Source organism: Bufo bufo, chromosome 1 (assembly GCF_905171765.1).
Source record: "Bufo bufo chromosome 1, aBufBuf1.1, whole genome shotgun sequence".
NCBI lineage: Eukaryota > Metazoa > Chordata > Amphibia > Anura > Bufonidae > Bufo > Bufo bufo.
Genome location: NC_053389.1, coordinates 268,386,244 through 268,414,238, shown reverse-complemented (window position 1 = coordinate 268,414,238; position 27,995 = coordinate 268,386,244). Strand labels below are relative to the sequence as shown.

Here is a 27,995-nt window from a genome sequence, read left to right as displayed (position 1 = left end):
GTCAGTGTCAAAACGAGTTGTGCACGGCTTCCGTAGCTCGCGCAGGCTTGTGGGATCTCGGTCAAGATGGCGGTCATTATCCTTTGCAGGGCTGCCGGTGCCCGGGCAATGTCACGTAAGTCACACGGTGATAATGCAGAAAAGGCCTTTGGAATAAGGGAGCACTGGCGGATCGCTCCGCGCTGGATGTGTCACCTGCTGGGCCTTGTAGTTCCACTACAGCAGGAGACCTGCAGGGTTCATGCCAGCAGTTCCCCCTGACTTGCCGTAGTGTCACTGATAACCTTCAACTGTATCTGTAGTGTGACAGGCGGACATACCCCGTAGACAGGGTGCAGACACAACGGAATGGGATCACCCATGATTGTTTTTTTAATTTATTTTTTCCATACTTTTCTAGAAGGAATACTGGAGGAACGGCACTAGAGTTCTTAAAGACATAACACCTGGTGTATCTGTCCAGTCTGTTGTGAGGCTGCAAAGCGATCTTTGGTTGTATGTCAAAGTCCCGATATATATGAAATGCTGGTGGGACATTGCCCTGTGTGAACGGGACTGGATGGGAATGAACCAGCACACCACTAATTATCATTTCTAAATGCAGCTAACAAGCTCTGATCGACCTGCCCCTATCATCAATGGGTACAATATCCACCCATATTAAATGACCCTTGTATATGTCATCCAAATACTGGAATAACTTGGTGAACACATTGCTTGTCGTGTATTATACTCCAGAGCTGCACTCCCTATTCTGCTGGTGGAGTCACTGTGTACATACATTACATTTCTTATCCTGAGTTACATTCTGTATTATACTCCAGAGCTGCACTCACTATTCTGCCAGTGGAGTCACTGTGTGCATACATTACTTATCCTGTACTGCTCCTGAGTTACATCCTGTATTATACTCCAGAGCTGCACTCACTATTCTGCCGGTGGAGTCACTGTGTACATACATTACTTATCCTGTATTATACTCCAGAGCTGCACTCACTATTCTGCCGGTGGAGTCACTGTGTACATACATTACTTATCCTGTATTATACTCCAGAGCTGCACTCACTATACAGCAGGCATTAGAGCTGAAATCTCCCAGCATTCTCAACTGGTTCATTGTCTGCACAGCCTTGCGCCAGTTATTTGCGTACCAGGTAGTGAGGTGTCTATATCAGGTCCCATTTACACGACTGTGCCCATGTTGGACATGTCCTATGTTTTGCGGTGCAGAAACACTGACCCAGATGCCCACAGAAACGCAAAGAAGACCGGAGAGGGCTTCTGGGTCCGTGTCTCCATGCTGCAAAAGATAGAACATGTCCTTGAAGTCAGTGGGTCAACACCGCGGTGCCATAAGTGTCTCAGCTCTATACCCAAAATCCTGGTGACAGGTTCCCTTTAAAGGGGCTATATGATTTCCAAGAAACAGCGCCACTCTTTTCCATGGTTGTGACTGGTACTGTTCCTTCCATTTGAATAGGCCTGAGTTACAGGACAGATATGGCTGCGGGCAGGCGTGGCACTGTTTCTATCGAGGAGTTTTTGGACTCAGGAGCAGAACACCTTCTGTGGGGTCGTCCATCGCCCCTCACCTCTAGGAACACACAGCAGGCATCCCTCCAGTTACACGAGGATGAACGGCCATTAACCTCTGTTCTCTATCTTTCTTGTTTGTCCTAGGTCGGCAGATCTCATCGCTGGCCGCCTCTGTTCCCGTGGTCCTGCAGCAGAGGAGCGTCCACCATGCTGTTATTCCCCACGGGAAGCCTGGCCGCTCTGCAGTCAGCGGGGTGGTGGCCACAGTGTTTGGAGCTACAGGGTTCCTGGGACGATACGTTGTCAACAGGCTAGGTGACTTGTACTATAGCGTTAGTCTCCTTCCTGGGGTTACTGGATTACCCCCCCCCCCCCCCTTTTTTTTTTTTGTAGTAAAGTGTACAAAAAACAAAACCAAAACATTTTTTTCATCCAATTTTCTTTTGTTCTTTATATTTGCAAAGTGTTCCCATGCTGGGAAGATCACTGGGTCTAATGGAGGCAGCGACCATGCTGTTCAGTCAGCAGCCATCCTGTCTCCAATTATTATTTTATTTTTTCAATATTAGGTGTTCATAAGTTTAAAAATAATAGCATTCATCCATTTCTTGTCTAGGTGTAAACCGATATAAGGGGCGTTCACAAGGCGTTTTTTTTTTTTTTTTGTGTGCAGACACCCACGTGGAAATCTTGCCAGCGGTCGCATGGTTTCTGCCCCCCAATCACATCATCAGTAAGGTTGAGCGGACTTGCGGTTTCAAGTTCGGTGTACAAGGTTCGGGTTATCTAAGAATTCTGTTATGGATTCCGCTACCACGGACCCTATAACTTATCCATAACGGAATTCTTAGATAACCCGAACCTTGTACGCTCATCCCTAATTATTAGGAGGCAATGCTGAAGATGGCAGCGAGAACGGAACTGTCCAATCTCAGCGCTGCCGTGGCTTCAAACTGCAGCTCCGTGCTCTTCAGTGCTGCCTCCTATTGAAATGAATGGGAAGCAGAAACCAAGCACCCTTCGGGAAAAAGGAGATGCCCACTCCAAGATTCCACAGGCAAGAAACCCTGTGTGAACAGGCCCTGACCACTTGTCAGCTCTCACAGATGCTGTTGGGCAGCGCCAGCCTCTAGCACATAAAGGGGGCTTCCAAGCAGCCCCATGTGGAAAGGGGTTTCTCAGTGAGACGGCATATCAGTTGTCATTATGTTTGATTTTGTGAACATATCGGGGGTCATTTATTCTAGCTCTGCTCCCGCCAGTTTTCTGGTGTTGTTGCAGGTGTTGGTTTGCGACAAAATTTGCGACTTTTTAGACGTGACACTTTTTTTTTTAATAGGCATGCTCCTCTTAATTTATTGGTCAGTTCTTCCACCAGCATTTTTTTTTTAAATACTAAGACTAGTGTGTCTGGTTTTTAGTACGTGGCCTCCACAAAAGGGGACAACCCGAGGGATCCTGGTGATTATTGGATCCTAGAGAGACATTCTTTGTCACACTCCTCCCACTTCCAGCACTTTGTGTTTGATTATTTTATTTGTTGTTTCAGGACGTATTGGCTCCCAGGTGGTCGTACCGTACCGTTGTGACCAGTATGACATCATGTATCTCCGACCTATGGGAGATCTGGGCCAGTTAACATTCATGGTAAGTGCCAAAATGCACTTTTCTTTAAAGGGGTTCTGCACTTTGTTTAAACTTGCTGATCTTTCCTCTGGATAGATCATCCGCATCTGATCGGGGGGGGTTCGGACACCCGGGACCCCCGCCGATCAGCTGTTTGAGAAGGCAGCGGTGCTCCAGCAGTGCCGCGGCCTTCTCACTGTTTCAGTGATGTCACGACCAGTATCAACTGGCCTGGGCGCAGCTAAGCTCTGTTCACTTGAATTGAACTTAGCCGCTCCCCGGCCAGTGATACCATTTGTGACGTCACTGGGCCTGCGGTAAACAGCGAGAAGGCGCTGCCTTCTCCAACAGCTGATCGGCAGGGGTCCCGGGTGTTGGACCCCCGCCGTTCAGATGCTGATGATCTATCCAGAGGACAGATAAACTACAGACAAAAATGAAGATGATATCGGAGTTGCAGATTTTAGTGATGTATCTGAGCAGGCAGTATGGCCACCCTATGCAGCTTCTGGCAAGAGCGGAAACCCCAACTGACCTTTACTCCAGGAGACCCCAGTTAGTTTTAGGGCCCGAGTTTGCATACAATCTGATACAAGCTCCTGCACAAATGATCTTTTCAGGAATGGGACTCACGAAACAGAGACTCCACCAGGCAAGCTCTCCAGCACTCCAGTGTGGTGATTAACCTTGTGGGCAAAGAATGGGAGACGAGGTAAGAGATTCCTGATCCTTTTTTACTCACTTGCTTGAAGCTTGTCCCTCCACTAGTCATTTCACTGCTCTGAAGGGTCTCATTTCTGAAGATTTGTGGTCTCCTACCTGTAGCTCTTCAGCTCTCAAGATGTGCTGCTAGCTGCAGGAGGAGTTTGAATGGTGGGACCACATGTGTGTATACATGCTCCCATCCTATTTAGTCTATTCGGGTTACAGGAACAGCCAAACTTCCACCATCTCATGCAATTTACATTCAACACTGTGGTGGATCATGTAAGTTGGGATCTGTAACCAAAACCAGAAGGTTAGATTTTTCATGACTGTCGTCGCATCATTCAGTTCATGTAATGTGACCTCATTTACTATCGTTATTTGCCAAGTACATGACTTGGTGGTACAGAGCCAAAGTTGCCATATAGACCTAGCCTTAATCCTCCCTGGATACAGTGAGGTAGCCTTGTCCATGTAACTGAGAATGAGGACACTTCAAGTGAATGGGGCGGATCTGCAGTAACTGATACTATCTATAGGCAGAGAAATGTTGCTGCCCTATGTTACTTTAAAGGGTTTCTACCACCAGATTTTCACCTATTTAGCTGTCTGACACTAGCGATCTGCTAGTGTCTGCTGTACCTAACCATGTTCATGTATTACCTTTGTCTGGAGCGGTTAAGCTTAAAAACGTAGTTTTATTGGTATGCAAATGAGCCTCTAGGTGCTATGGGGGTGTCTTTTCAGCACCTAGAGGCTCCGTCTACTCACTATTTCTGCCGCCCAGCGCGCTCCAGCCCGCCCCTCTCCTCTAGATTGACAGCCTACTTCTCTCCATCTCGGCCAAATTCTCGCGCCTGCGCCGTGTGCTTCTGTATTCAGCGCAGGCGCAGTGACTGTCGGACTGATCCCTGCGCCGGCATCTTCAATTACGGATCGCTAGTGTCAGAGAGCTAAATAGGTGAAAATCTGGTGGTAGAAACCCTTTAATATTTACAGCACTACTTCTCCAATCTCCAGGTCTACCTCTCTGTGCAGAAGAATCCCACCATGACTTAAAGGGGTTGTCTCATCATGGACAATGGGGGTATATCGCTAGGATATGCCCCCATTGTCTTATAGGTGCGGGTCCCACTGCTGGAACCCACACCTATATCGAGAACGGAGCCCCGAAAGTGAAGGAGGGCGCACTGCTCATGCGCGGCCCCCGCTGCCATTCATTTTCTATGGAGCCGGCACCTATAAGACAATGGGGGCATATCCTAGCGATATGCCCCCATTGTCCATGATGAGACAACCCCTTTAACTATAAGTCCATAGAAGTCAAGATTTTCAAGACTAAGGCTACTTTCACACTAGCGTTCGGGGCTCCGCTTGTGAGTTCCGTTTGAAGGCTCTCACAAGCGGCCCCGAACGGATCCGTACAGCCCCAATGCATTCTGAGTGGATGCGGATCCGCTCAGAATGCATCCATTTGGCCTCCGCTCAGCAGACGGACACCCGAACGCAGCTTGCAGCGTTTTCGTGTCCGCCTGGCCGTGCGGAGCCAAACGGATCCGTCCAGACTTATAATGCAAGTCAATGGGTACGGATCCGTTTGACGTTGACACAATATTGTGCAATTTCAAACGGATCCGTCCCCCATTGACTTTAAATGTAAAGTCAGGAGTCCCTATTAATATACCATCAGATCGGAGTTTTCTCTAATCCGATGGTATATTTTAACTTGAAGCGTCCCCATCACCATGGGAACACCTCTATGTTAGAATATACCATCGGATTTGAGTTACATCGTGAAACTCAGATCCGACAGTATATTCTAAACACAGAAGCGTTCCCATGGTGATGGGGACGTTTCAAGTTAGAATATACTGAGAACTGTGTACATGACTGCCCCCTGCTGCCTGGCAGATGCTGCCAGGCAGCAGGGGGCAGACCCCCCCTCCCTCCCCAGTATTAATTGTAACCAGTGCGGCCCCCCTCCCTCTATATTCATCGGTGGCCAGTGCGGATTCCCAGTATTAAATATGACCAGTGCGGCCTCCCCCTCCCTCCCTCCCCAGTATTAAATATGACCAGTGCGGCCTCCCCCTCCCTCTATATTTATTGGTGGCCAGTGCGGATTCCCAGTAAATGTGACCAGTGCGGCCTCCCCTCTTCCCCCCCCCCCCTAATTAAAATCACCCCCCCATCATTGGTGGCAGCGGAGAGTACCGATCGGAGTCCCAGTTTAAATCGCTGGGGCTCCGATCGGTTACCATGGCAGCCAAGACGCTATTGCAGTCTTGGCTGCCATCGTTACTTAGCAATAAATAGAAGCATTATACTTACCTGAAGAGCTGCGATGTCTGTGACCGGCCGGGAGCTCCTCCTACTGGTAAGTGAAAGGTCTGTGCGGCGCATTGCCTATTGCACAGACCTGTCACTTACCAGTAGGAGGAGCGCCCGGCCGGTCCCAGACATCGCAGCTCTTCAGGTAAGTATAATGCTTCTATTTATTGCTAAGTAACCATGGCAGCCAAGACTGCAATAGCGTCTTGGCTGCCATGGTAACCGATCGGAGCCCCAGCGATTTAAACTGGGACTCCGATCGGTACTCTCCGCTGCCACCAATGATGGGGGGGGGGGGGGTGATTTTAATTAGGGGGGGGAAGAGGGGAGGCCGCACTGGTCACAATACTTGGAATCCGCACTGGCCACCAATGAATATAGAGGGAGGGGGAGGCCGCACTGGTCATATTTAATACTGGGAATCCGCACTGGCCACCGATGAATATAGAGGGAGGGGGGCCGCACTGGTTACAATTAATACTGGGGAGGGAGGGGGGCCGCACTGGCCACCAATAAGTTAAATACAGGAGGGGAAGGGGTCTGCCCCCTGCTGCCTGGCAGCATCTGCCAGGCAGCAAGGGGCAGTCATGTACACAGTTCTCAGTATATTCTAACTTGAAGCGTCCCCATCACCATGGGAACGCTTCTGTGTTTAGAATATACTGTCGGATCTGAGTTTTCCGAAGTGAAAAATCAGATCTGAAAAAAAACAGTTATGCAGACGGATCCGTTCTGAACGGATGCAAGCGTTTGCATTATAGGAGCGTATCCGTCTGTGCAGACACCAGACGGATCCGCTCTTAACGCAAGTGTGAAAGTAGCCTAAAAAAGCCTTTTTCAAGTGCCTTTCAAAGGGGTTTTCCAAGACTAGTGCCTTAGGCCTCGTTCACACTTTAGTGTTTGTTTTAAATTTCCATCAGTGATTTCTGAGCCAAAACCAGAAGTGAAGCCTACACAAAGATAAGGTATAATCGAAAGATTTGCACCTGTTCTTTGGTTTGGACCCACACCTGATTATGGCTCGGAAATCACTGACCAAACACTGAAGTGTGAATGAGGCTTATTCACAGCCAGTGTTCTGTCAGTGATTTCCATCAGTGATTCTGAGCCAAAACCAGATGTGGCTCTAAACACAGAACAGGTGCAGATCTTTCCCTTATTCCTTATGTCTGTGGAGGATCCAATCCTGGTTTTGGCTCACAATCACTGATGGAAATCACTGACCAAAACACTGATGTGTCAATAGGGCCTAACATATTTATGACCTATCCTAAGGTCACCAATATCACATCGGCACCCCGTCTGACCAGCTGTTTTTATTTACTGCAATGCTGGAAGCAGACAGCGGAACCACATTGTGTAGTGACTGTGCCTGGTCACTGCTGCACTGCTCCCATTCACTTGAGTGGGACCCGCACTGCGGTAACCAGGCACAGTCACTACATAGCAGTACTGTTCCAGTTCTCCCATGTAGCATTGATAACCTATCCTAAGTAAAGGTCAATACGTTTGTCCTGAAAATCCACTTAAGGCTGAGTTTACACGGGCGAGATTTCCGCGCAGGTGCAATGCGGTAGGTGAACGCATTGCACCCGCACTGAATCTGGACCCATTCATTTCTATGGGGCTGTTCACATGAGCAGTGATTTTCACGCATCACTTGTGCGTTGCGTGAAAATCGCAGCATGCTCTATATTCTGCGTTTTTCACGCAATGCAGGCCCCATAGAAGTGAATGGGGTTGCGTGAAAATTGCAAGCATCCGCAAGCAAGTGCGGATGTGGTGCGATTTTCACGCACGGTTGCTAGGAGACGATTGGGATGGAGACCCGATCATTATTATTTTCCCTTATAACATGGTTATAAGGGAAAATAATAGCATTCTGAATACAGAATGCATAGTAAACTAGCGCTGGAGGGGTTAAAAATAAATAAATAATAATTTAACTCACCTTAGTCCACTTGATCGCGCTGCCCGGCTTCTCGTCTGTCTCCTTTGTTGAACAGGACCTGTGGTGAGCATTTATTACAGGAACAGGACCTGTGGTGACGTCACTCCGGTCATCACATGATCCATCACATGATCTATCACATGATCTTTTACCATGGTGATGGATCATGCGATCACCGGAGTGACGTCACCACAGGTCCTGTTCCTGTAATGAAGGCTCACCACAGGTCCTGTTCAACAAAGGAGACAGACGAGAAGCCGGGCAGCGCGATCAAGTGGACTAAGGTGAGTTAAAAAAAAATTTAAATTTTTTTTTAACCCCTCCTGCGCTATTTTACTATGCATTCTGTATTCAGAATGCTATTATTTTCCCTTATAACCATGTTATAAGGGGAAATAATACAATCTACAGAACACCGATCCCAAGCCCGAACTTCTGTGAAGAAGTTCGGGTTTGGGTACCAAACATGCGCGATTTTTCTCACGCAAGTGCAAAACGCAATGTTTTGCACTTGCGCGGAAAAATCGCACGTGTTCCCGCAACGCACCCGCACATTTTCCCGCAACGCCCGTGTAAACTCGGTCTAAAAATATTTAAAGTCTGTAGCAAATTGTTGAAAAGTCTACATACTGCGCACAGCAAATTGTGTTACTGTTCCTTTTGGGGTTTGTGTCTTCTTTTTTTTTTTTTTTTTTAACAAAATTAGCATTCTCAGGCAGTAATGCTTTTATTACATTCTCCCATAAATTCCTCTCTATACTTGAAAAAACGCGTTGCAGATATAATAAAATCATTTGTCCCAATACAAAAAGCTTAAAGGGGTTCTGCACTTTGTTTTAACTGATGATCTATCCTCTGGATAGATCATCAGCTTCTGACCGGCGGGGGTCCGACACCCTGGACCCTGCCGATCAGCTGTTTGAGAAGGCAGCGGCGCTGGCAGTAGCGCCGCGGCCTTCTTACTGTTTACCGCCGGCCCAGTGACGTCACGACTAGTATCAACTAGCATGGGCGGAGCTAAGTTCCATTCAAGTGAACAGACCTTAGCTGCGCCCAGGCCAGTTGATACTAGTCATGACGTCACTGGGCCAGCGGTAAACAATAAGAAGGCCGCTGCGCTGCTGGAGCGCCGCTGCCTTCTCAAACAGCTGATCGGCGGGTTGTCCCGGGTGTCGGACCCCCGCCGATCAGATTCTGATGATCTATCCAGAGGATAGATCATCAGTTAAAACAAACTGTTGAACCCCTTTAATGGGGTAGCTATTTTTGGTAATTTCAGATGTATCCCTATCCATCTCTCTGAGATCTGCTGGAAATAGTCGATTGCTGTACTTGGCTTTCTCCAGCCGTCCCATAAGGATGAATTGTGCGTCAGTGCTCATGCTCACACTGGCGCTTTGTTCATTTTGGGGGGGCCCTGAGTGGTACAGGGCCTCATATTCTTGTAATCGGTGGGGGTTCAAGCAGTAGGACCCCCACTGATCTAATAGTTATCCCCTATCCTGTGGATAAGGGATGACTTTTTAAGGTATCTATTTTTGATTTTTCTATTTGTAGATAGAATAAAATAACTTAGTTTTTTCTCCATTTTAGTAATTTCAGTTTTGAGGATATGTTTGTCAATATCCCAAAAGACATTGCATTGTTGGCTCGAGAAGCAGGAGTAGAGAAGTTCATCCACGTTTCCCATCTCAATGCTGACATGAAAAGCCCTTCAAAGTTACTGAGGAACAAGGTGAATTGAATTCTTTAAAGAAACACTAAACCTAAGGCCTTATGCACACGACAGTTGTTTTTTGCATCCGCCCAAAAAAACGGATGCAGCATCCGTTTTTTATGGAGGATCCGTTTTTTTCCACAGATCCCTTGTAATAAATGCCTATCCTTGTCCGTAAATGTGAAAAAAGTAGGACATGCACTATTTTTTTTGCTGAAGGGAAACACGGACAACAGACGCGGAACACAAACGGATGAACTATCCGCATTTTTTTGGGTCCCCATTCTATCCGCAAAAAATAACGGAATGGAGGCCGAGAAAAACGTCGTGTGCATGAGGCCTAAAAATGATAAAATCTAGTTTCCCCCACTGTCGGTAGCATTTTCTGCATGATCCTGACACACTGTGTTGTACAAATTCTGCAGAGAACACAGTTAAGGCTACAATTACCCGCTGTTTTTAGAACCTATTGAAGTCTATAAGGCTATTCACATGGCCATTTTTTACCAGCCAGTGAACACCAGCCGTCAAAAAAAAGATGTCCTATTTTTGGCCATTTTCACAGCCAGACGGACTCCATTAAAATCAGTGGGATCGTTTTTAACAGCCGTTAGCAGTGCACTCATCTAATGGCTATTACAAATGCGTACAGTAGTGCAAAATGGCCTTTTAGGGTTAAAAAAATATCACCTCATCCACTTGCAGAGGCAGTCGCTCCTCTCTGCTGAAGGACCTGCGTTACAAGCGTGATGATGTCACCATGCGCTCCCAGCTATCATGGTGACGTCATCACTAGGCTTGAGCGAATCAAGCTTCGTATCATAGATCCAAAGTCGATTCGTTCAAAAACGTATGGGGTCATTTATGACCAGATACATGCCGTATATCTGGCACATATTCTGTCGCACACCATGGTGCGGCAGAATCTGCGACTTCTTCCCCGCTCACTCCAAGTCTAAAAAAGTGGGTGCGGCGGGGAAGTAGAAGGACCGGTAGGCCCGTTTCATTCATCACTTTCTACGCCTGGTTTAGCTGGTAGTGAAAACCTTTCTGATATTTTTCTGTATACAGCTCCTGTACAGACCTTTGTGTCTCTATGGTTATGGATTACAAGCAAGCCACGTGTAGTCTGATCCTTATGCCCCTTTTTTATTTTCTGTAGCTTAGCAGAAGAGTAAAGTGACAATCGACTGCAAGACTCTGCAACCATGGAGATACAAAGTTCTGCAAAGACGCTGTATACACGAAACGGGAGGAGCTATACCCAGAGGGGTACTTTATTAAAGGGATTCTGTCACCAGATTTAACCCTATTACGCTAGCTGACATTAGCAATGTGCTAATGTCAGCTAAACCTAACTAGCCTATTCCTACTTTTATCTATGCCCCCGTTACTCCAGAAATCTAACTTTTATAATATACTAATTAGCCTCTAGGAGAAGGGGGGGTGTTGTTCCTGCTCCTAGAGGCTCCGTTCTCCCACCTTTGTCGCCTCCCTCCAAGTCCTGATTGACAGGGCCAGGCAGCGCTCGCATCTGTCTGCCTGTGCTCTGCTAAAATCTCGCGCCGTTCAGTATTCGGCGCAGGCGCGGTGAGGAAGTTGGCAGCCTGCGAGCGTCTTTCCCTCATCGCGCCTGTGCCTAATGCTGAATGGCACGAGATTTCACCAGAGCACAGGGCTGGCAGACAGATGCGAGCGCTGCCTGGCGCTGTCAATCAGGACTTGGGGGGAGGCGACAAAGGTGGGAGAATGGAGCCTCTAGGAGCAGGAACAACCCCCCCCTCCCCCTGCTCCTAGAGGCTTATGAGCATATTCTAAAAGTTAGATTTCTGGCCTAACGGGGGCATAGATAAAAGTAGAAATAGGCTAGTTAGGTTTAGCTGACATTAGCGATGTGCTAATGTCAGCTAGTTTAATAGGGTTATTTCTGGTGCCAGAAACCCTTTAAATATTGGTGTTCTAGATGCCAGAACCCTGCTGGGAGAAGATCTGACTAGTTTATTAAGAGGTGCAGATCAGTGGCGGAAAACACAATGTTTGCGAAAAATGCCCTTTTGTGCCTTTTTATGCCAAAATAACTGAAAATGACCCCTAATTATTTATGATTGCAAGTAACTGTCCAAATTTTTTTATCCAAGCAATGGTTCAGTTGGATAAAAGGCCTGTATAGATTGTCATTGCATTGAGACATGTACTGCTAGAAATGGATCAAATTGCAGAAAAATGTGTAGTGTGAGACCCAACCTAAGTGATCCGTGCAGCTCTCCATTTCTTCTGCCGTTATATTAGTAGAACTGTAAATTGCTTTGTCATCAGGCGGTGGGAGAAGAAGCTGTGAGAGACATATTTCCTGAAGCCATCATCCTGAAGCCTGCAGAGATATTCGGTCGGGAAGACAAGTTCCTGAACTATTACGCAAGTATGTCCATGCCTTATTTTGCAGTTTCTTGAACACTGTGCATGGCCTCTTTGGGTAACGCTCCCAGGGGCTAGAAGTGCCAATTGCTGTTTAGTGGCATCTCTAGGGATTATTCTCTTCGCTCACAGAGTAGTGAAAGGAAAGGGGACCCGAAAGGAGATCCTTTTGATTAGAATCCAGTTGTATCAAAATTCAAGGCTCCTTCACATTTTAACTTACACTTGAACAGTCCCATTGAAGTGAGTGCATGCGCACTACCGGTCCATTCACATGGGGACCTCACCCTATCTGGTGGCAAAACCTCTTTGGTTGGCTGAGCACCAACCTATCATAAAAAAACCTGTGCCAATGACAGGAAGTCAGAAAAACCGATAAATTGAATAGGACCTATGATGCCCTCACGGAACTACATCTGGCTGGATACCTTTGCAGCGGTATGTAACCTAGCTCCCGCATGTTTTTGTTTCTCCAAGCTTCCCCCGTTCAGACGCTTTTGCTGCCTTTTGGTTTCGGTGCTTGATAGCAGTGAACTGTTGGGTAGGCGGTTCCCAGCCATTGACACTAAGCGTAGGGCATTGCCCACCTTATAAATTCACCGCTATCAGGTGCTAATACTAACGGTATGAACGAGGTAGGCTAAAAGGTAATTGCAGCACAGGAGACACGGTGGCAAAGGTACACAACCAATCACAGGACGTGACCGCTCCGTTTTAAAGGGGTTGGCCAGTTTAGACTTATCTTTCTAAAAAGGCCAAAAACAATCATGTTTGTTCAGTCCAAGCATACATGAATTTGTAGTGTCCCCCAGATGTGATGGTAAATGTCTCTGAGCGCCCCGGTATTGGCGGTGTAATCCTACGGACCAGGCATCCTCGTTGTCTACAGGATACAAGATGGCGGTGGTCACTTCAAGTGGATGCATCTGGCACATGCACCGATACAGGGGAATCTGCTGCCTGTATCTGCGAATGCCATTCAGCATCTGCACTGAAGTCCTGGACATCAGGAACAGTCTGAGGAAGTGGTCACATGAGCAAATCACGGGACCAGTGCAATTTGGTGTCCCATGAACGCAGAGTTCTCAGTCTGTATGTTTATACCGCAGATACCTGGTCTGCTGGGGGACAGTACAAAGGAATATGTTCATCGAGCAAACATGACTGTTTATGGACTTTTTAGAAATGTATGTCCAAATTGGACAATCCCTTTAAGAAATCTCTGGTCTAGGGTCTCATAGTTGTTCATAGAGGAGGAGAATAGCTTGTTGTCTGGTATTCTACTGCCAGTCAGACCCCACAATTTGGCTGGGCCTGCAGTAATCAAATCAGTGGGTATGACCGGGCAGAGTTTGTTATGAGCAGGATCATGTAGGGCCCCCCCCCCTTTTCTTTTTATACATCTTATCGTCCACAAAATATGGCATTTTACTTTTTATTTTAACCATTTGTGAATTTTTGTCCTTGTGTGTAGACATGCGGTGGTTTGGAGGTGTGCCCCTAATATCTATGGGCCAGAAGACTGTGAAGCAGCCGATTTATGTGAGTAGCCGTATTATGCAGTTGATGTGGATGCTGTGGTGAATGTCTCTTGGGATTTTTTAGATGGCTGGATGATGTGGCTGCTGTTCTTTATGCAGGTTGTGGATGTGGCCAAGGCTATCGTGAATATTATCAAAGATCCTGACTCTGCAGGGAAGACATATGCTCTAGCTGGGTAAGTTGCATGCACTGACTGATATTTTAATCAAGAATATAATGTATCTAGTACAAAATGCTCGCCATTTCCACCCCCTTCCCGCAGAATTCCATACTTGTGCGACATCTCTGATCCTGCAGGCACGACAGCTGAAGCTCCATGATAAGCACCAATCGGGGTGCCAATAAAGGAAGGGGCTCGCATTGTCTGGTCCTTGTCACCCCAGTAGCATAATCACAAGGGCTGACTAGAAAATAGTGGCAGCCTCTGACCTAATAATCTGTGTATCACTACTTGTGCAGGCAGCAATGTACTGTAATACAGACATAAAAAAAACAAAGTTAAACGTAGATTTCCCCTTAACCCCTTAAGGGCCTGCGCTGTACATGTACGGCGCAGATGTCCGTGACTTAAGGACCAGCGGCATACATGTACGGCGTTGTGATTGGGTGTGTGCAGGAGATGCGCCCGCCCAATCCGCGGCAGGGGTCCGGCAATCACTGATAGCTGGACACCTGCTGCATGCGCCGACATGTGCTGCAGTCAGCGCTGACCGATGCACGTGCGATTGTGGAGGGAGGGAGAGAGCAGCCATCGGGTTCCCTCGCTGCTGTGACTGGGAACAATGGCAGGGAAGGCAGCCCAATGCCTTCCATAGGCATTTTGACAGCCTTCTGTGACAGCCTGTGAGATCCAGCCCCATAATAGAAACCACCCAAAAATGACCCTATTTTTTGAAACTACAACCTCAAGGTATTCAAAACTTATTTTACAAACTTTGTTAACCCTTTAGGTGTTCCACAAGAATTAATGGAAAATGGAGATGAAATTTCAGAATTTCACTTTTTGGGCAAATTTGCCATTTTAATCCATTTTTTCCAGTAACAAAGCAAGGGTTAACAGCCAAACAAAATGCTATATTTATTGCCCTGATTCTGTAGTTTGCAGAAACACCCCATATGTGGCCGTAAGCTACTGTACGGGCACACGGTAGGGCATGGAGGGAAAGGTGCGCCGTGTTGGTTTTTGGAAGGCAGAAACTCCATAAAAATGACCCCATTTTGGAAACTACGGGATAAGGTGGCAGTTTTGTTGGGACTATTTTTAGGGTACATATGATTTTTGGTTCATCTATATTACATTTTTGTGAGGCAAGGTTACCAGAAATAGAAATTCTGAAATTTCATCTCCATAACTCTTGTGGAACACCTAAAGGGTTAACGACGTTTGTAATATCAGTTTTGGATACCTTAAGGGGTGTAGTTTCTTAGATGGGGTCGCTTTTATGCATTTTTTACTCTAGGGGTGCATCAAGGGGGCTTCAAATGGGACATTGTGCCCAAAAAAAAATGCCATCAAAATCTGCCTTCCAGAAACCATACGGCGTTCCTTTCCTTCTGCGCCCTGCTGTTTGGTCATACAGCAGTTTACGACCACATATGGGGTGTTTCTGTAAACTGCAGTATGACGGTAATAAATATTAAGTTTTGTTTGGTTGTTAACCCTTACTTTGTTATTGGAAAAAAACTGATAAAAATTTCAAATTTGTCCAAAAATGGCTTTTTTGGCACTTTTTTTTTTTTTTTACCATGTTCATCTGAGGAGTTAGGGGGCGGTATTTTTATAGAGCAGATTCTTACGGACGTGGCGATGCCTAATATGTCAACTTTTTTTATTATTTATGTTTTACACTATATTATATTTTTATAAAAAAACAACAACATTTTATTATCTCCATAAGAGTCTTTTTTTTTGTTGTTTTTAGCCGATTATCTTAGGAAGGGGCTCATTTTTTGCGGGATGAGAGGACGGTTTTATTGGCACTATTTTGGGGGGGCATATGACATTTTTTTTTTTTCTTTTTTTATGTGTTCATTTGAGGGGTTAGGGGGGGTATTTTTATAGAGAAGATTATTACGGACGCGGCGATACCTAATATGTCTACTTTTTTTAATTTATTTTAGTTTTACAAAATAATTATTTTTGAAATATTTTTTTTTTTGTTTTAGTGTCTCAAGTCTGAGAACCAGTTTTTTATCCGATTGTCAGTGGCTAAATTGGGATATAAATTTAGTACTCCATGGAAGTGTGGTACTCCCTGAAGCAACCAATAATGCAGAGGCCCGGATGATCGGGGCACGTGTCACATTGAGTAATGGTGTCCTTCCATATCCCCCTCCTGTGACACACTCTGCACTTTTTTTGGGTCCTCTTTCCAGTATGGGGGACCACACCTGGAAAGTGTTGGCCAGGGACGATCTGACGCCTACAGTTCCCGAGGTACTCCGGCCTGCTCTTTCCCGGTCAGAAAAGATGAGGGCCTTGAGGACTGCCTCATAGAACTGAAGGAATGTCCCTGTATAAATGTATATACCTAAAAATGATACCTACATTTTTACCAGCTCATCCTGTTCAAAAGCAAGGTCTCCGGTAGCCTTAAAGAGTATTCTGGTCGTTATCACCTATTCACAGGATAAGGGATCATTTTTAGATTGGTGGGTGTCCTGCCACTGGGACCCCCACCATTTGCGAGAACAGGTACTCTGTAACCCTAAAAGTCCCTCGAAATGAACAGAGCGGCAAGTCAAGCATGCGTACTGCCACTCCAATCATCTCTATGGGAGTTCCTGAGACAGCTGACTCAGCTATTTCCAGTACTCTCATAGAGATGAATGGAGTGGCAGTTTATATGCCCAATTTGGCTTTCTGGTCATTTCTGGAGGCTTCAAGAGGTATATGGTACCCATTCTCGTGATTGGTGAGGGTCCCAGCGACCACCGATCTAATAGTTATCCCCTGTCCTGTGGTTAGTGGATAACTTTTAACAATTAAAATACCCCTTTTAAAATACGAAAAGGTAATCCTGACAGAATAAGAAAAGGCAAGTACAAAAAAATTCTCTTCAGTCAAAATTAGCTCCATCCTTATGGAACTGAATGGGTTGTCTGAGGATCCTGCTGGCAAACATCTCACTGTTGCCCATGTTATAGGGGTAACTCTGTGCATCATAGAGGGCAGAACCATGAACAACAGCATTATTAAATGTAAGGCTGGCATCCATGTTCCCCACCAAAAAGGGGTTAGCATCATGAGGCTAGGCCTTAAAGCACCGCTCCCACAACATTTTTTATTCTCTAACCCGTTAGTAAGTTACATCATGTGACCACTCTACTTCAGCGTGTTATGTGTGGACAGGAAGTCAGTTTCTGTATTCATTCCTATGGGAGCCTAGGAATGAATGGAGAAACTGACTTCCTGTCCACACATAAGATACTTATCTTAGCAACCAATCGGCTTCCACTTTTCAGTTTTTAAAGCTCCTTTTGAAAATAAAAGGTGGAATCAGTTCAGAAGGGTTTGGATATTCGTCGTTCTCTCCAATCAGCTCTTTGATGGGACTGGGGTGCTCGTGTAAGCACTTCAGCTTCTGCAATGTTTACATCGATCTGCGTGATATTCGTACTCAGAACTCTGCATTTCTCCATAGCAGCTACTCTGAGTATTCACTTTCAATACTGCAATACTCGCACAAGTGTCAAAGCCACTTCTAAGTTTTGATTGGATGAGGTGCCAAGGATCGGACTCTCAACTATCTGATATAGATGGCCTGTCATGAGAATAGGCTATCAATATTAGAGAGCTGGATAACCTCTTTAACACCTTAGTGACCACTCATACGTGTTTTTACGGCAGTTGTACGGCGGCCCAGTCTAAGCGCTGCATGTGACCCTGCTCTAACAGCCCGGACGGGCAGGAGTGCCGAGCCGGGCTGTTTAACACTTTACATACTGTGGGCAATGGCGCCCGCCGCATGTAAAGAGGGAGCGGACTCTGCGATCACGGGGTGCCGATGTGTGCCAAGGCTGCCTGGGGTCTGATGTAGGCCCGAGACCAGCCTTCAGTAATATCCAGCAGGCTACACCTCTCTGGCACAGCCTGCTGGTCAATGTCAGAATAGCCAAAAAAATATATTCCCCATATGTTTGGTATTGCTGCATCCGTAACGACCCGGATTACATAAATATCATGTAAATTATGCCCTACGGTGAACGCCGTGAAAAAAAAATTGACAGAATTGCTAATGTATTCTTAGTTGCCACCGAAAAAACTTAATAACCAATGAAAAGTCGTCCCGCAAAAATCAAGCCCTCACACAACTCCATAGAAAGAAAAATAAAAAAGTTATGGGTCTTGGGAAGCGGCAATGCAAAAACATATTTTTCTTTAAAAAAAAAGGGGGGGGTTTTATTGCAAAAAAGTAGTAAAATGTAAAAAAAAAACTATATGTATTTGTTATCACTGTAATCGTATGTTATTTATACCGAAAAATAAAAGGCGTAAAAAAATTCACGTAAAAACGCATTGTCGCTCTAGCTGTTTTTCCCATCTCCCTCCCAGAAAACGTAATAAAAGTTAATCAGATAGTTGTGTACCCCAAAATGGCGCCAGTAAAAACTACAGCTTGTCCCGCAAAAAACAAGCCCTCGTAAGGCTATATAGATGGAAAAATTCAAAGTTATAGCTCTTGGAACGCGACGATGAAAAAAGGAAGAAAAACACTTGGTCAGTATGGCCCAAAACAGGCTGGTCACTAAGGTGTTAAAGAGAACCTGTCACCTCTCCTACTTGTTTTCCCCATTAGAGGGCCTCTGTCAGCAGATTTGTCCCTATGCAACCAGCTGGCCTGTTACATGTGCACTTGGCAGCTGAAGACATCTGTGTTGGTCCCATGTTCATATGTGCCCGCATTGCTGAGAAATATTATGTTTTAATATATGCAAATGAGCCTCTGGGAGCAATGGAGGCGTTGTCATTACACCTAGAGACTCTGCACTTTGATTGGCAGGGCCAGGTGTGATGATGTTTTGACTGCTTGGCCCTGTTAATCAATCAAAGTGCAGAGGGCGCAGTAGTTGCAGAGAGAGCTTAAAGGGACCACGTCACCTGGATATCGCTTACTGAGCTAATAACATCACCACATCAGTCTCCACGATATATATTAAAATATACTAGTATTACTGCCCTGTGTCTAGCCGCGCCCATTATCTTGGAGCCCAGCACCGCCCCACTGTTAATTTACTCACTGCTTGTCGCAGACGTAATGTGTTTGTTGCACCCAAAAACCTGTGCTTTTCCGGGTCGAGCGAAGCGGGGCATGCGCACTTCGTTCTGTAATGCCGATGCCAGGACACCACTCGGGCGCTGACATGAGTATCCACAGCGCATGCGCGAGATTTCGGTCGCAACAAACACATTATGTCGGCGATGAGCAGAATTAGCAGGGGGGCGGTGCTGGGCTCCGAGATAATGGGTGCGGCTGGCCTCCAACGGCCGGATGGACAGCCTTTTGGGCTCCTTATTGGGGTAATTTAGCATATTAATAAAAGCGATTTTATAGAGAAATGACAAGACACAGGGCAGTAATACTAGTATATTTTAATGTAAATCATGGAGACTGATGTGGTGTGTTGTTAGCTCAGTAAGTGAAATCCAGGTGACAGGGTCCCTTTAACCTCTAGGTGTAACAATAACGCCCCCGTTGCTCCTAGAGGATCATTTGCATATATCAAAGCATCATTTTTCTCAGCAATGCGGGCACATAAGAACATGGGACCAACACAGATGTCTTCAGCTGGCAAGTGCACATGTTACAGGTCAGCCAGTGTCATAGGTACAAATCTGCTGACAGATGCCATTTAAGTAACAATTCGTCTTTTCTTAGAACTCTGCATTATGCCATTCCTCTGCCAATCCCACTGGAAATGTATGCATAAATTGACAACTGGATGTTACCATGCTTCATGAACAAAATACTGTGTCCCTACAGAGTCTAATACGGACTGCACTGATTGGACAGTGCCAGACTGTGAGGACAACCCAATTGGCAAGGGGTACTGGTAACACCCAGTTGTCCATTTATTCTCACAATTTCTAGGAGGAATAGCAGAGGGGCAGAGTTCTAACAAAAGATGTTCTAGAATTATTTTATGAACAATTCAAGTATCTACTAAAACAAACATGTCAGACCCGAGAGGTCCTCTTCAGCGTGGTACACTGAGTATACAGAATCTTTATGGCTTATTTAGATGGTGGCTTAAAGGGGCTCTGCAGTTTGTTATAACTGATGATCTATCCTCTGGATAGATCATCAGCATCTGACCGGCAGGGGTCCGACACCCGGGACCCCCACCGATCAGCTGTTTGAGAAGGCAGCGGTGCTTCAGAAGTGCCGTGGCCTTTTAACTGTTTACAGCTGGCCCAGTGACGTCACGACTTGTATCAACTGGCCTGGGCGCGGCTAAGCTCTGTTCACTTGAATGGAGCTTAGCCGCGCCCAGGCCAGTTGATACTGGAGCGCCGCTGCCTTCTCAAACAGCTGATCGGCAGTGGTCCCGGGTGTTGGACCCCCCGATCAGATGCTGATGATGTATCCAGAGGATAACTCATCAGTTAAAACAAACTGTAGAACCCCTTTAATTTTCTTTTTCCACAGGATCTTTTGGTCAAGCACAGAGAGCCAGGGAGCAGAAAATGAACAATTAAGCCGTACTTTTCTCTTCCATAAATCATAGCTGTGTAATAGGCTGGTGACATGTCCATTTCATAAGTTGTTTTCTCCCTGGCTGAGTGCGGTGATGTTAATTCTTAATTGTACCGAGAGCTCTTAGTGCTTTGTACAGAGGGTGAAGATCTGCAAGGAGCTGACTGTGCTGACCCGCGACATCCATTTAATAGAGAAGCCAACTTGTATGTGTCATGGGTGACTGCAGTGGGGCACGCTGTGCTATCCTCTTCAGCTGTAGGTAGTGGCCCGGTTGCCATTATGCATCACAATTTGTCAGCCTGATCTGAAGGACTATGGATTCATACCGCCAGATCTAAATCTGTATTTACTCCGAGTAAACACTTTCATGTGTGTGCCAACAAAGCTCCCTGCGACCGTAGATGTAGGCCCCCATTCACTCGACTGGGGCCAAAAGTATGTTCTTACCTCCGTTGGGGTGTTCTGTAAAAAATGCACAGCAGACTGCACTTCCCTATACCGTGTGCTACCATAAAGTAATGTACACATATAGAAGAAATGTAGTGTCAGCTTGCCCTCACACCAGCTGGACAAAACTGGTGCCTCGTAGTGATGTGCTTGTACCCTGCTGGGCATTAATGTCACTGCTTCTGTTCTCCCTTTTAGACCTCATCGGTATCTTCTTCATGACATGGTCAAATACATCTTTGCTGTTGCGCATAGACCTTTGCTACAATACCCGATGCCTCGCCCTATCTATCAGTAAGCATATCATTTTTATTTACTTTGGGGAGGGTTCAGAAATTAAATCATTTAAGGAGGAACCTAGCCCAGAGTTGCATTCACAGTTCTGCTGATTGTCCTTGGAAAAAGCCAAACAGTTTGTAGACAAACACCCCCCCCCCCCCCCCCCAGCGGTCTAAATAACCTCCTGTAATGCAGGGACAGATTACCTATTGTAGATAAAAGAAGCCAATTGATTTTTATCCCTGAATGCAGATCACTTTGGCATAAATCAGTAGTACAGGCAACCACAAGAAACTTTGTAATATGTCTTATCAGTGAGAAATGTTTTTTTTTTTTTTTTAATCAAATCATTTTTATTGATTTTTAAAGATAAGCATTTTCTGTAATCACATTTACATTTTGCCATGGTAAATAACAGAATAAGATACAGTAACAAATTGCGTCCACAGACGAAATGTCCATTTCAGCAGTAATCATTATACAATCATGAGTAACTGAAATGGTATACAAGATACATCATCAAAATTAACTATAACCCCAAACCTTTATAATGGCACAAAACCTATCAGATTAACGTCCCTTTAATCGACTGCTGATTGATTTATATATCATTGATCAGCGCTCGTTATTGGCTTGAAATCGGTCGGTGTAACCCTGGGCCTTTATTTTTTAAAAGAGTATTTCACTAGTACACTTAGACAACCCCTATCTGAATTCCCAAGGGAGTGAGACGCTATATATCAATGTCTCCCACTCCAGTGTCCCAGTCTGTCCATGCATTACATGACTGGTCGATTTGTGGTACTACGTTCCCCTCTATGTTCGTCCACTGCTTCCCCAGCAATGATTTCCTTGCTGTGCCGACTTCATTTCAAAAAGTGGTTGTCTTTATGAGACAATCCCCTTTTGGAAGGGTTGTTCCATAACAAACACTTATTCCCTGTCCACAGGATAGTGGATAAGTGTCTGATCGTCTGGGGTCCGACAATCACGAGAACTGGGGCCTTGTATACAAATGCTCAGCTATCAGCGGCAGTCCCATAGAGTTGAATGGAGTGCAGCATGCATGCGTGACCACTGCTTCATTCAAGTGGGGGAACACGGGGGTTGCGATCAGAGCTGGCACAAGCTTTTGGAACCCCACCCATCAGACAATTGTGGTATAGGGAATGTGTTTGTAATGGGACAGCATCTTTAGCACTTTGCATTGTGCCATTCCTTGACTTGACAGCCGTGTGAAGTGATTTCTATTTAACAACCCTCTGTGTTTCCTCTCTGTAGTCTGATCGCAAGGTTCTTTGAATTAAATCCATTTGACAAGTGGACAAGCCGGGACAAAGTGGATCGAGTGAGTCTGCACTTTATTTTTTTTTTTTTTTTTTTTAATATGGACACATTGGGACAGATTTTCTAATCTTATGTAAAATGTAGACCGCGTAAGGCAGTCTAAACATTCGCCAAATTTATCACAGTGGCTGAAGCTGGATAATACGTTTTGTGCACGGTTAGACACTTACCTAAGATACAACCTATAAGTTGTCTTGCTTTGCAACAAAATTCTTTGTCAAAATCTTGGTGTAATTTTGGCACAGCTTTCTGCAACTAAGGCCATACCCATTTTCTGCCAAGCCACACCCCTTGAAAGATAGGTACCAGTCTTTCTTAACTGGATCTGCCAAATTGTGCCAAATTTTTGTGCATTTTATGAAGAAATATAGGTGCAATCACATTAGTGGTTCTTTGTGTAGAGGTCATGTGCGTTAACTCCTTAAAGGTGTTCTCTGGGATGACTATGGATATGCCTGTGTAATTGCATGCATCATGTCAATCTTCCCCATGCTTTTCCTTTTTTAATTTATACTTTCCTGACCTGTTTTCATCATGTAAACCTTCCACCCGGTTTCTTTTCATCCTGTATGCAGCACTTCCTGTTTCTGTATCCAACCAACCCTATGATGCACTTCTCCTATTTCTGCCACAGCTCTACCCCTAACATCGCCCCCAACAACACCCAGCTAGTTTATAGCTCCTCCCACCAGCTAGTTACATAGACACTCCCCTAACACCCAGCTAGTTTATAGCTCCTCCCACCAGCTAGTTACATAGACACTCCCCTAACAACACCCAGCTAGTTTATAGCTCCTCCCACCAGCTAGTTACATAGACACTCCCCTAACAACACCCAGCTAGTTTATAGCTCCTCCCACCAGCTAGTTACATAGACACTCCCCTAACACCCAGCTAGTTTATAGCTCCTCCCACCAGCTAGTTACATAGACACTCCCCTAACACCCAGCTAGTTTATAGCTCCTCCCACCAGCTAGTTACATAGACACTCCCCTAACACCCAGCTAGTTTATAGCTCCTCCCACCAGCTAGTTACATAGACACTCCCCTAACACCCAGCTAGTTTATAGCTCCTCCCACCAGCTAGTTACATAGACACTCCCCTAACACCCAGCTAGTTTATAGCTCCTCCCACCAGCTAGTTACATAGACACTCCCCTAACACCCAGCTAGTTTATAGCTCCTCCCACCAGCTAGTTACATAGACACTCCCCTAACACCCAGCTAGTTTATAGCTCCTCCCACCAGCTAGTTACATAGACACTCCCCTAACACCCAGCTAGTTTATAGCTCCTCCCACCAGCTAGTTACATAGACACTCCCCTAACACCCAGCTAGTTTATAGCTCCTCCCACCAGCTAGTTACATAGACACTCCCCTAACACCCAGCTAGTTTATAGCTCCTCCCACCAGCTAGTTACATAGACACTCCCCTAACACCCAGCTAGTTTATAGCTCCTCCCACCAGCTAGTTACATAGACACTGCCCCTAACACCCAGCTAGTTTATAGCTCCTCCCACCAGCTAGTTACATAGACACTGCCCCTAACACCCAGCTAGTTTATAGCTCCTCCCACCAGCTAGTTACATAGACACTGCCCCTAACACCCAGCTAGTTTATAGCTCCTCCCACCAGCTAGTTACATAGACACTGCCCCTAACACCCAGCTAGTTTATAGCTCCTCCCACCAGCTAGTTACATAGACACTGCCCCTAACACCCAGCTAGTTTATAGCTCCTCCCACCAGCTAGTTACATAGACACTGCCCCTAACACCCAGCTAGTTTATAGCTCCTCCCACCAGCTAGTTACATAGACACTGCCCCTAACACCCAGCTAGTTTATAGCCCCTCCCACCAGCTAGTTACATAGACACTGCCCCTAACACCCAGCTAGTTTATAGCTCCTCCCACCAGCTAGTTACATAGACACTGCCCCTAACACCCAGCTAGTTTATAGCTCCTCCCACCAGCTAGTTACATAGACACTGCCCCTAACAACACCCAGCTAGTTTATAGCTCCTCCCACCAGCTAGTTACATAGACACTGCACTATCACTGCCCCTAACAACACCCAGCTAGTTTATAGCTCCTCCCACCAGCTAGTTACGTAGACACTCCCCTATCACTGCCCCTAACAACACCCAGCTAGTTTATAGCTCCTCCCACCAGCTAGTTACGTAGACACTCCCCTATCACTGCCCCTAACAACACCCAGCTAGTTTATAGCTCCTCCCACCAGCTAGTTACGTAGACACTCCCCTATCACTGCCCCTAACACCCTGCTAGTTTATAGCTCCTCCCACCAGCTAGTTACATAGACACTCCCCTATCACTGCCCCTAACACCCAGCTAGTTTATAGCTCCTCCAGCTAGTTACATAGACACTCCCCTATCACTGCCCCAACACCCAGCTAGTTTATAGCTCCTCCCACCAGCTAGTTACATAGACACTCCTCCCCTATCACTGTCCTTGTTGCTGCTCTGACACGCCCATGGGCATAACACAGGAAATAAGAAAGAGCGGCACTGACATGGTCATGTGATCATAGCCCAGAATGGAAGATAGGAGCAATCAAGTTACAAGAAATGCATTAAATCACAACTACCTTCATAAATGTATATTTTAAAGGATGTTAGTGCATACTGGAAAACCCCTTTAAGGAGGATTTTTCACTCAATGACCAAACACACATATATATATACACTGCTCAAAAAAATAAAGGGAACACAAAAATAACACATCCTAGATCTGAATTAATTAAATATTCTTCTGAAATACTTTGTTCTTTACATAGTTGAATGTGCTGACAACAAAATCACACAAAAATTTAAAAATGGAAATCAAATTTTTCAACCCATGGAGGTCTGGATTTGGAGTCACCCTCAAAATTAAAGTGGAAAAACACACTACAGGCTGATCCAACTTTGATGTAATGTCCTTAAAACAAGTCAAAATGAGGCTCAGTAGTGTGTGTGGCCTCCACGTGCCTGTATGACCTCTCTACAACGCCTGTGCATGCTCCTGATGAGGTGGCGGACGGTCTCCTGAGGGATCTCTTCCCAGACCTGGACTAAAGCATCTGCCAACTCCTGGACAGTCTGTGGTGCAACGTGACGTTGGTGGATAGAGCGAGACATGATGTCCCAGATGTGCTCAATTGGATTCAGGTCTGGGGAACGGGCGGGCCAGTCCATAGCATCAATGCCTTCGTCTTGCAGGAACTGCTGACACACTCCAGCCACATGAGGTCTAGCATTGTCTTGTATTAGGAGGAACCCAGGGCCTACCGCACCAGCATATGGTCTCACAAGGGGTCTGAGGATCTCATCTCGGTATCTAATGGCAGTCAGGCTACCTCTGGCGAGCACATGGAGGGCTGTGCGGCCCTCCAAAGAAATGCCACCCCACACCATTACTGACCCAATGCCAAACCGGTCATGCTGGAGGATGTTGCAGGCAGCAGAACGTTCTCCACGGCGTCTCAAGACTCTGTCACGTCTGTCACATGTGCTCAGTGTGAACCTGCTTTCATCTGTGAAGAGCACAGGGCGCCAGTGGCGAATTTGCCAATATTGGTGTTCTCTGGAAAATGCCAAACGTCCTGCACGGTGTTGGGCTGTAAGCACAACCCCCACCTGTGGACGTCGGGCCCTCATATCACCCTCATGGAGTCTGTTTCTGACCGTTTGAGCAGACACATGCACATTTGTGGCCTGCTGGAGGTCATTTTGCAGGGCTCTGGCAGTGCTCCTCCTGTTCCTCCTTGCACAAAGGCGGAGGTAGCAGTCCTGCTGCTGGGTTGTTGCCCTCCTACGGCCTCCTCCACGTCTCCTGATGTACTGGCCTGTCTCCTGGTAGCGCCTCCATGCTCTGGACACTACGCTGACAGACACAGCAAACCTTCTTGCCACAGCTCGCATTGTGTGCCATCCTGGATAAGCTGCACTACCTGAGCCACTTGTGTGGGTTGTAGACTCCGTCTCATGCTACCACTAGAGTGAAAGCACCGCCAGCATTCAAAAGTGACCAAAACATCAGCCAGGAAGCATAGGAACTGAGAAGTGATCTGTGGTCACCACCTGCAGAACCACTCCTTTATTGGGGGTGTCTTGCTAATTGCCTATAATTTCCACCTGTTGTCTATCCCATTTGCACAACAGCATGTGAAATTGATTGTCACTCAGTGTTGCTTCCTAAGTGGACAGTTTGATTTCACAGAAGTGTGATTGACTTGGAGTTACATTGTGTTGTTTAAGTGTTCCCTTTATTTTTTTGAGCAGTGTGTGTATGTGTATATATATATATATATATATATATATATATATATATATATATATATATATATATATATATATATACACACATTTTTTTATATTTTTTATTTATTTAAGTATTTTCACTTTAAAACAAAGTGTCAGAATGGTTTCCCCGTTTTGTCTTTCGGCCATTTTGACATATGTATAGTATTAGGTGGTTGGGGTGTACTAGGTACGGTTTGGTTTGGTGGCGCCGTGGTGTTTCTGTGTTCAACCTCTGGGGGACATTCAGACCTTTAGTTGGTGACTCTAATGTTTTGTCCACTATAGACCGCCTTTGTGCATAGTTATGCGTCATCCTCTCGCCTTTGGTTTTTAATATGTGGCTTTCCAGCTTTTGCAAACCTACTGGTATCCCCTGGCCAAATTATTTGAAAAAAGGCTCAGAATGGTGTAAAATAATAGAAAAAGACCAGTAACTGAGTGAGGTGTTTCCCAGCAGCAGTCAGTGATTGGTTGACCGATCATCTCATGTGTGTTGAGAGACACCAGGAAGTAGAACCCAGTTGGGACAGGGAAATGTGGTAGTGGGAATGGGAGGGGATCAGTAAGGCAAGTGTCCCTTATTTTTTTTTTATTTCATACAATTCTGAGCCTTTAAAAAAATAAATCTAACTGGAGAACTCCTTTGAAGTTTCACAGCAGCTGAAGAGCTCCAGGGTGGAAACCATTGTCTTTGTGTAGGATCCTGTAGTTCCGACATTGCTATAGGACCATAGGTGTCCATCGTTTATTATTGTATCTGTAGATGTTGAGAGTTATGACACGACACATTTACATAACACCGTGGATAACACAAGTCTTTATGGTTTATTCCCTAGTTCCATATTACAGACAAGAAGTACCCTGATCTCCCTGGCCTGGAAGACCTCGGCATCGTTCCAACACCTCTGGAGCACAAAGCGATCGAGGTCTTACGTCGTCACCGTAAATACCGCTGGCTGGATGCAGAGTTGGACGTGGCTAAGCCGGTCACCCCTGTGAACTTCTAAGGACACATTGCCGAGCTTGTTCTTTATAAGGATTGACAGTTGTGCTTACACCTCCTGTGTACATAATAAACTATTACAAGACTATAT

The 27,995-nt window shown here is 45.8% G+C and overlaps 1 protein-coding gene across 1 annotated transcript; it reads left to right on the top strand.

Annotated features, from left to right (window-relative positions):
• On the top strand, positions 1–27,992 carry NDUFA9 (NADH:ubiquinone oxidoreductase subunit A9). Its single transcript, XM_040439208.1, has 11 exons — positions 1–115; positions 1,681–1,851; positions 3,086–3,183; positions 3,783–3,874; positions 9,743–9,884; positions 12,183–12,285; positions 13,756–13,823; positions 13,922–13,998; positions 21,170–21,265; positions 22,532–22,598; positions 27,738–27,992. The coding sequence occupies exons 1-11, from the start codon at positions 67–69 to the stop codon at positions 27,906–27,908; spliced, it is 1,134 nt and encodes a 377-aa protein (XP_040295142.1). The 5' UTR covers positions 1–66; the 3' UTR covers positions 27,909–27,992.
• Positions 27,993–27,995: the final 3 nt, after the last annotated feature.

What these genes read in the sequence shown, in the direction of transcription:
- NDUFA9 (XM_040439208.1), top strand. Translation starts at nt 67, where the DNA reads ATGGCGGTCATTATCCTTTGCAGGGCTGCCGGTGCCCGGGCAATGTCA. An exon ending in CGGTGCCCGGGCAATGTCAC is followed by an intron (nt 116 to 1,680) that starts GTAAGTCACACG and finishes TGTTTGTCCTAG; the next exon opens with GTCGGCAGATCTCATCGCTG. An exon ending in GTTCCTGAACTATTACGCAA is followed by an intron (nt 12,286 to 13,755) that starts GTATGTCCATGC and finishes CCTTGTGTGTAG; the next exon opens with ACATGCGGTGGTTTGGAGGT.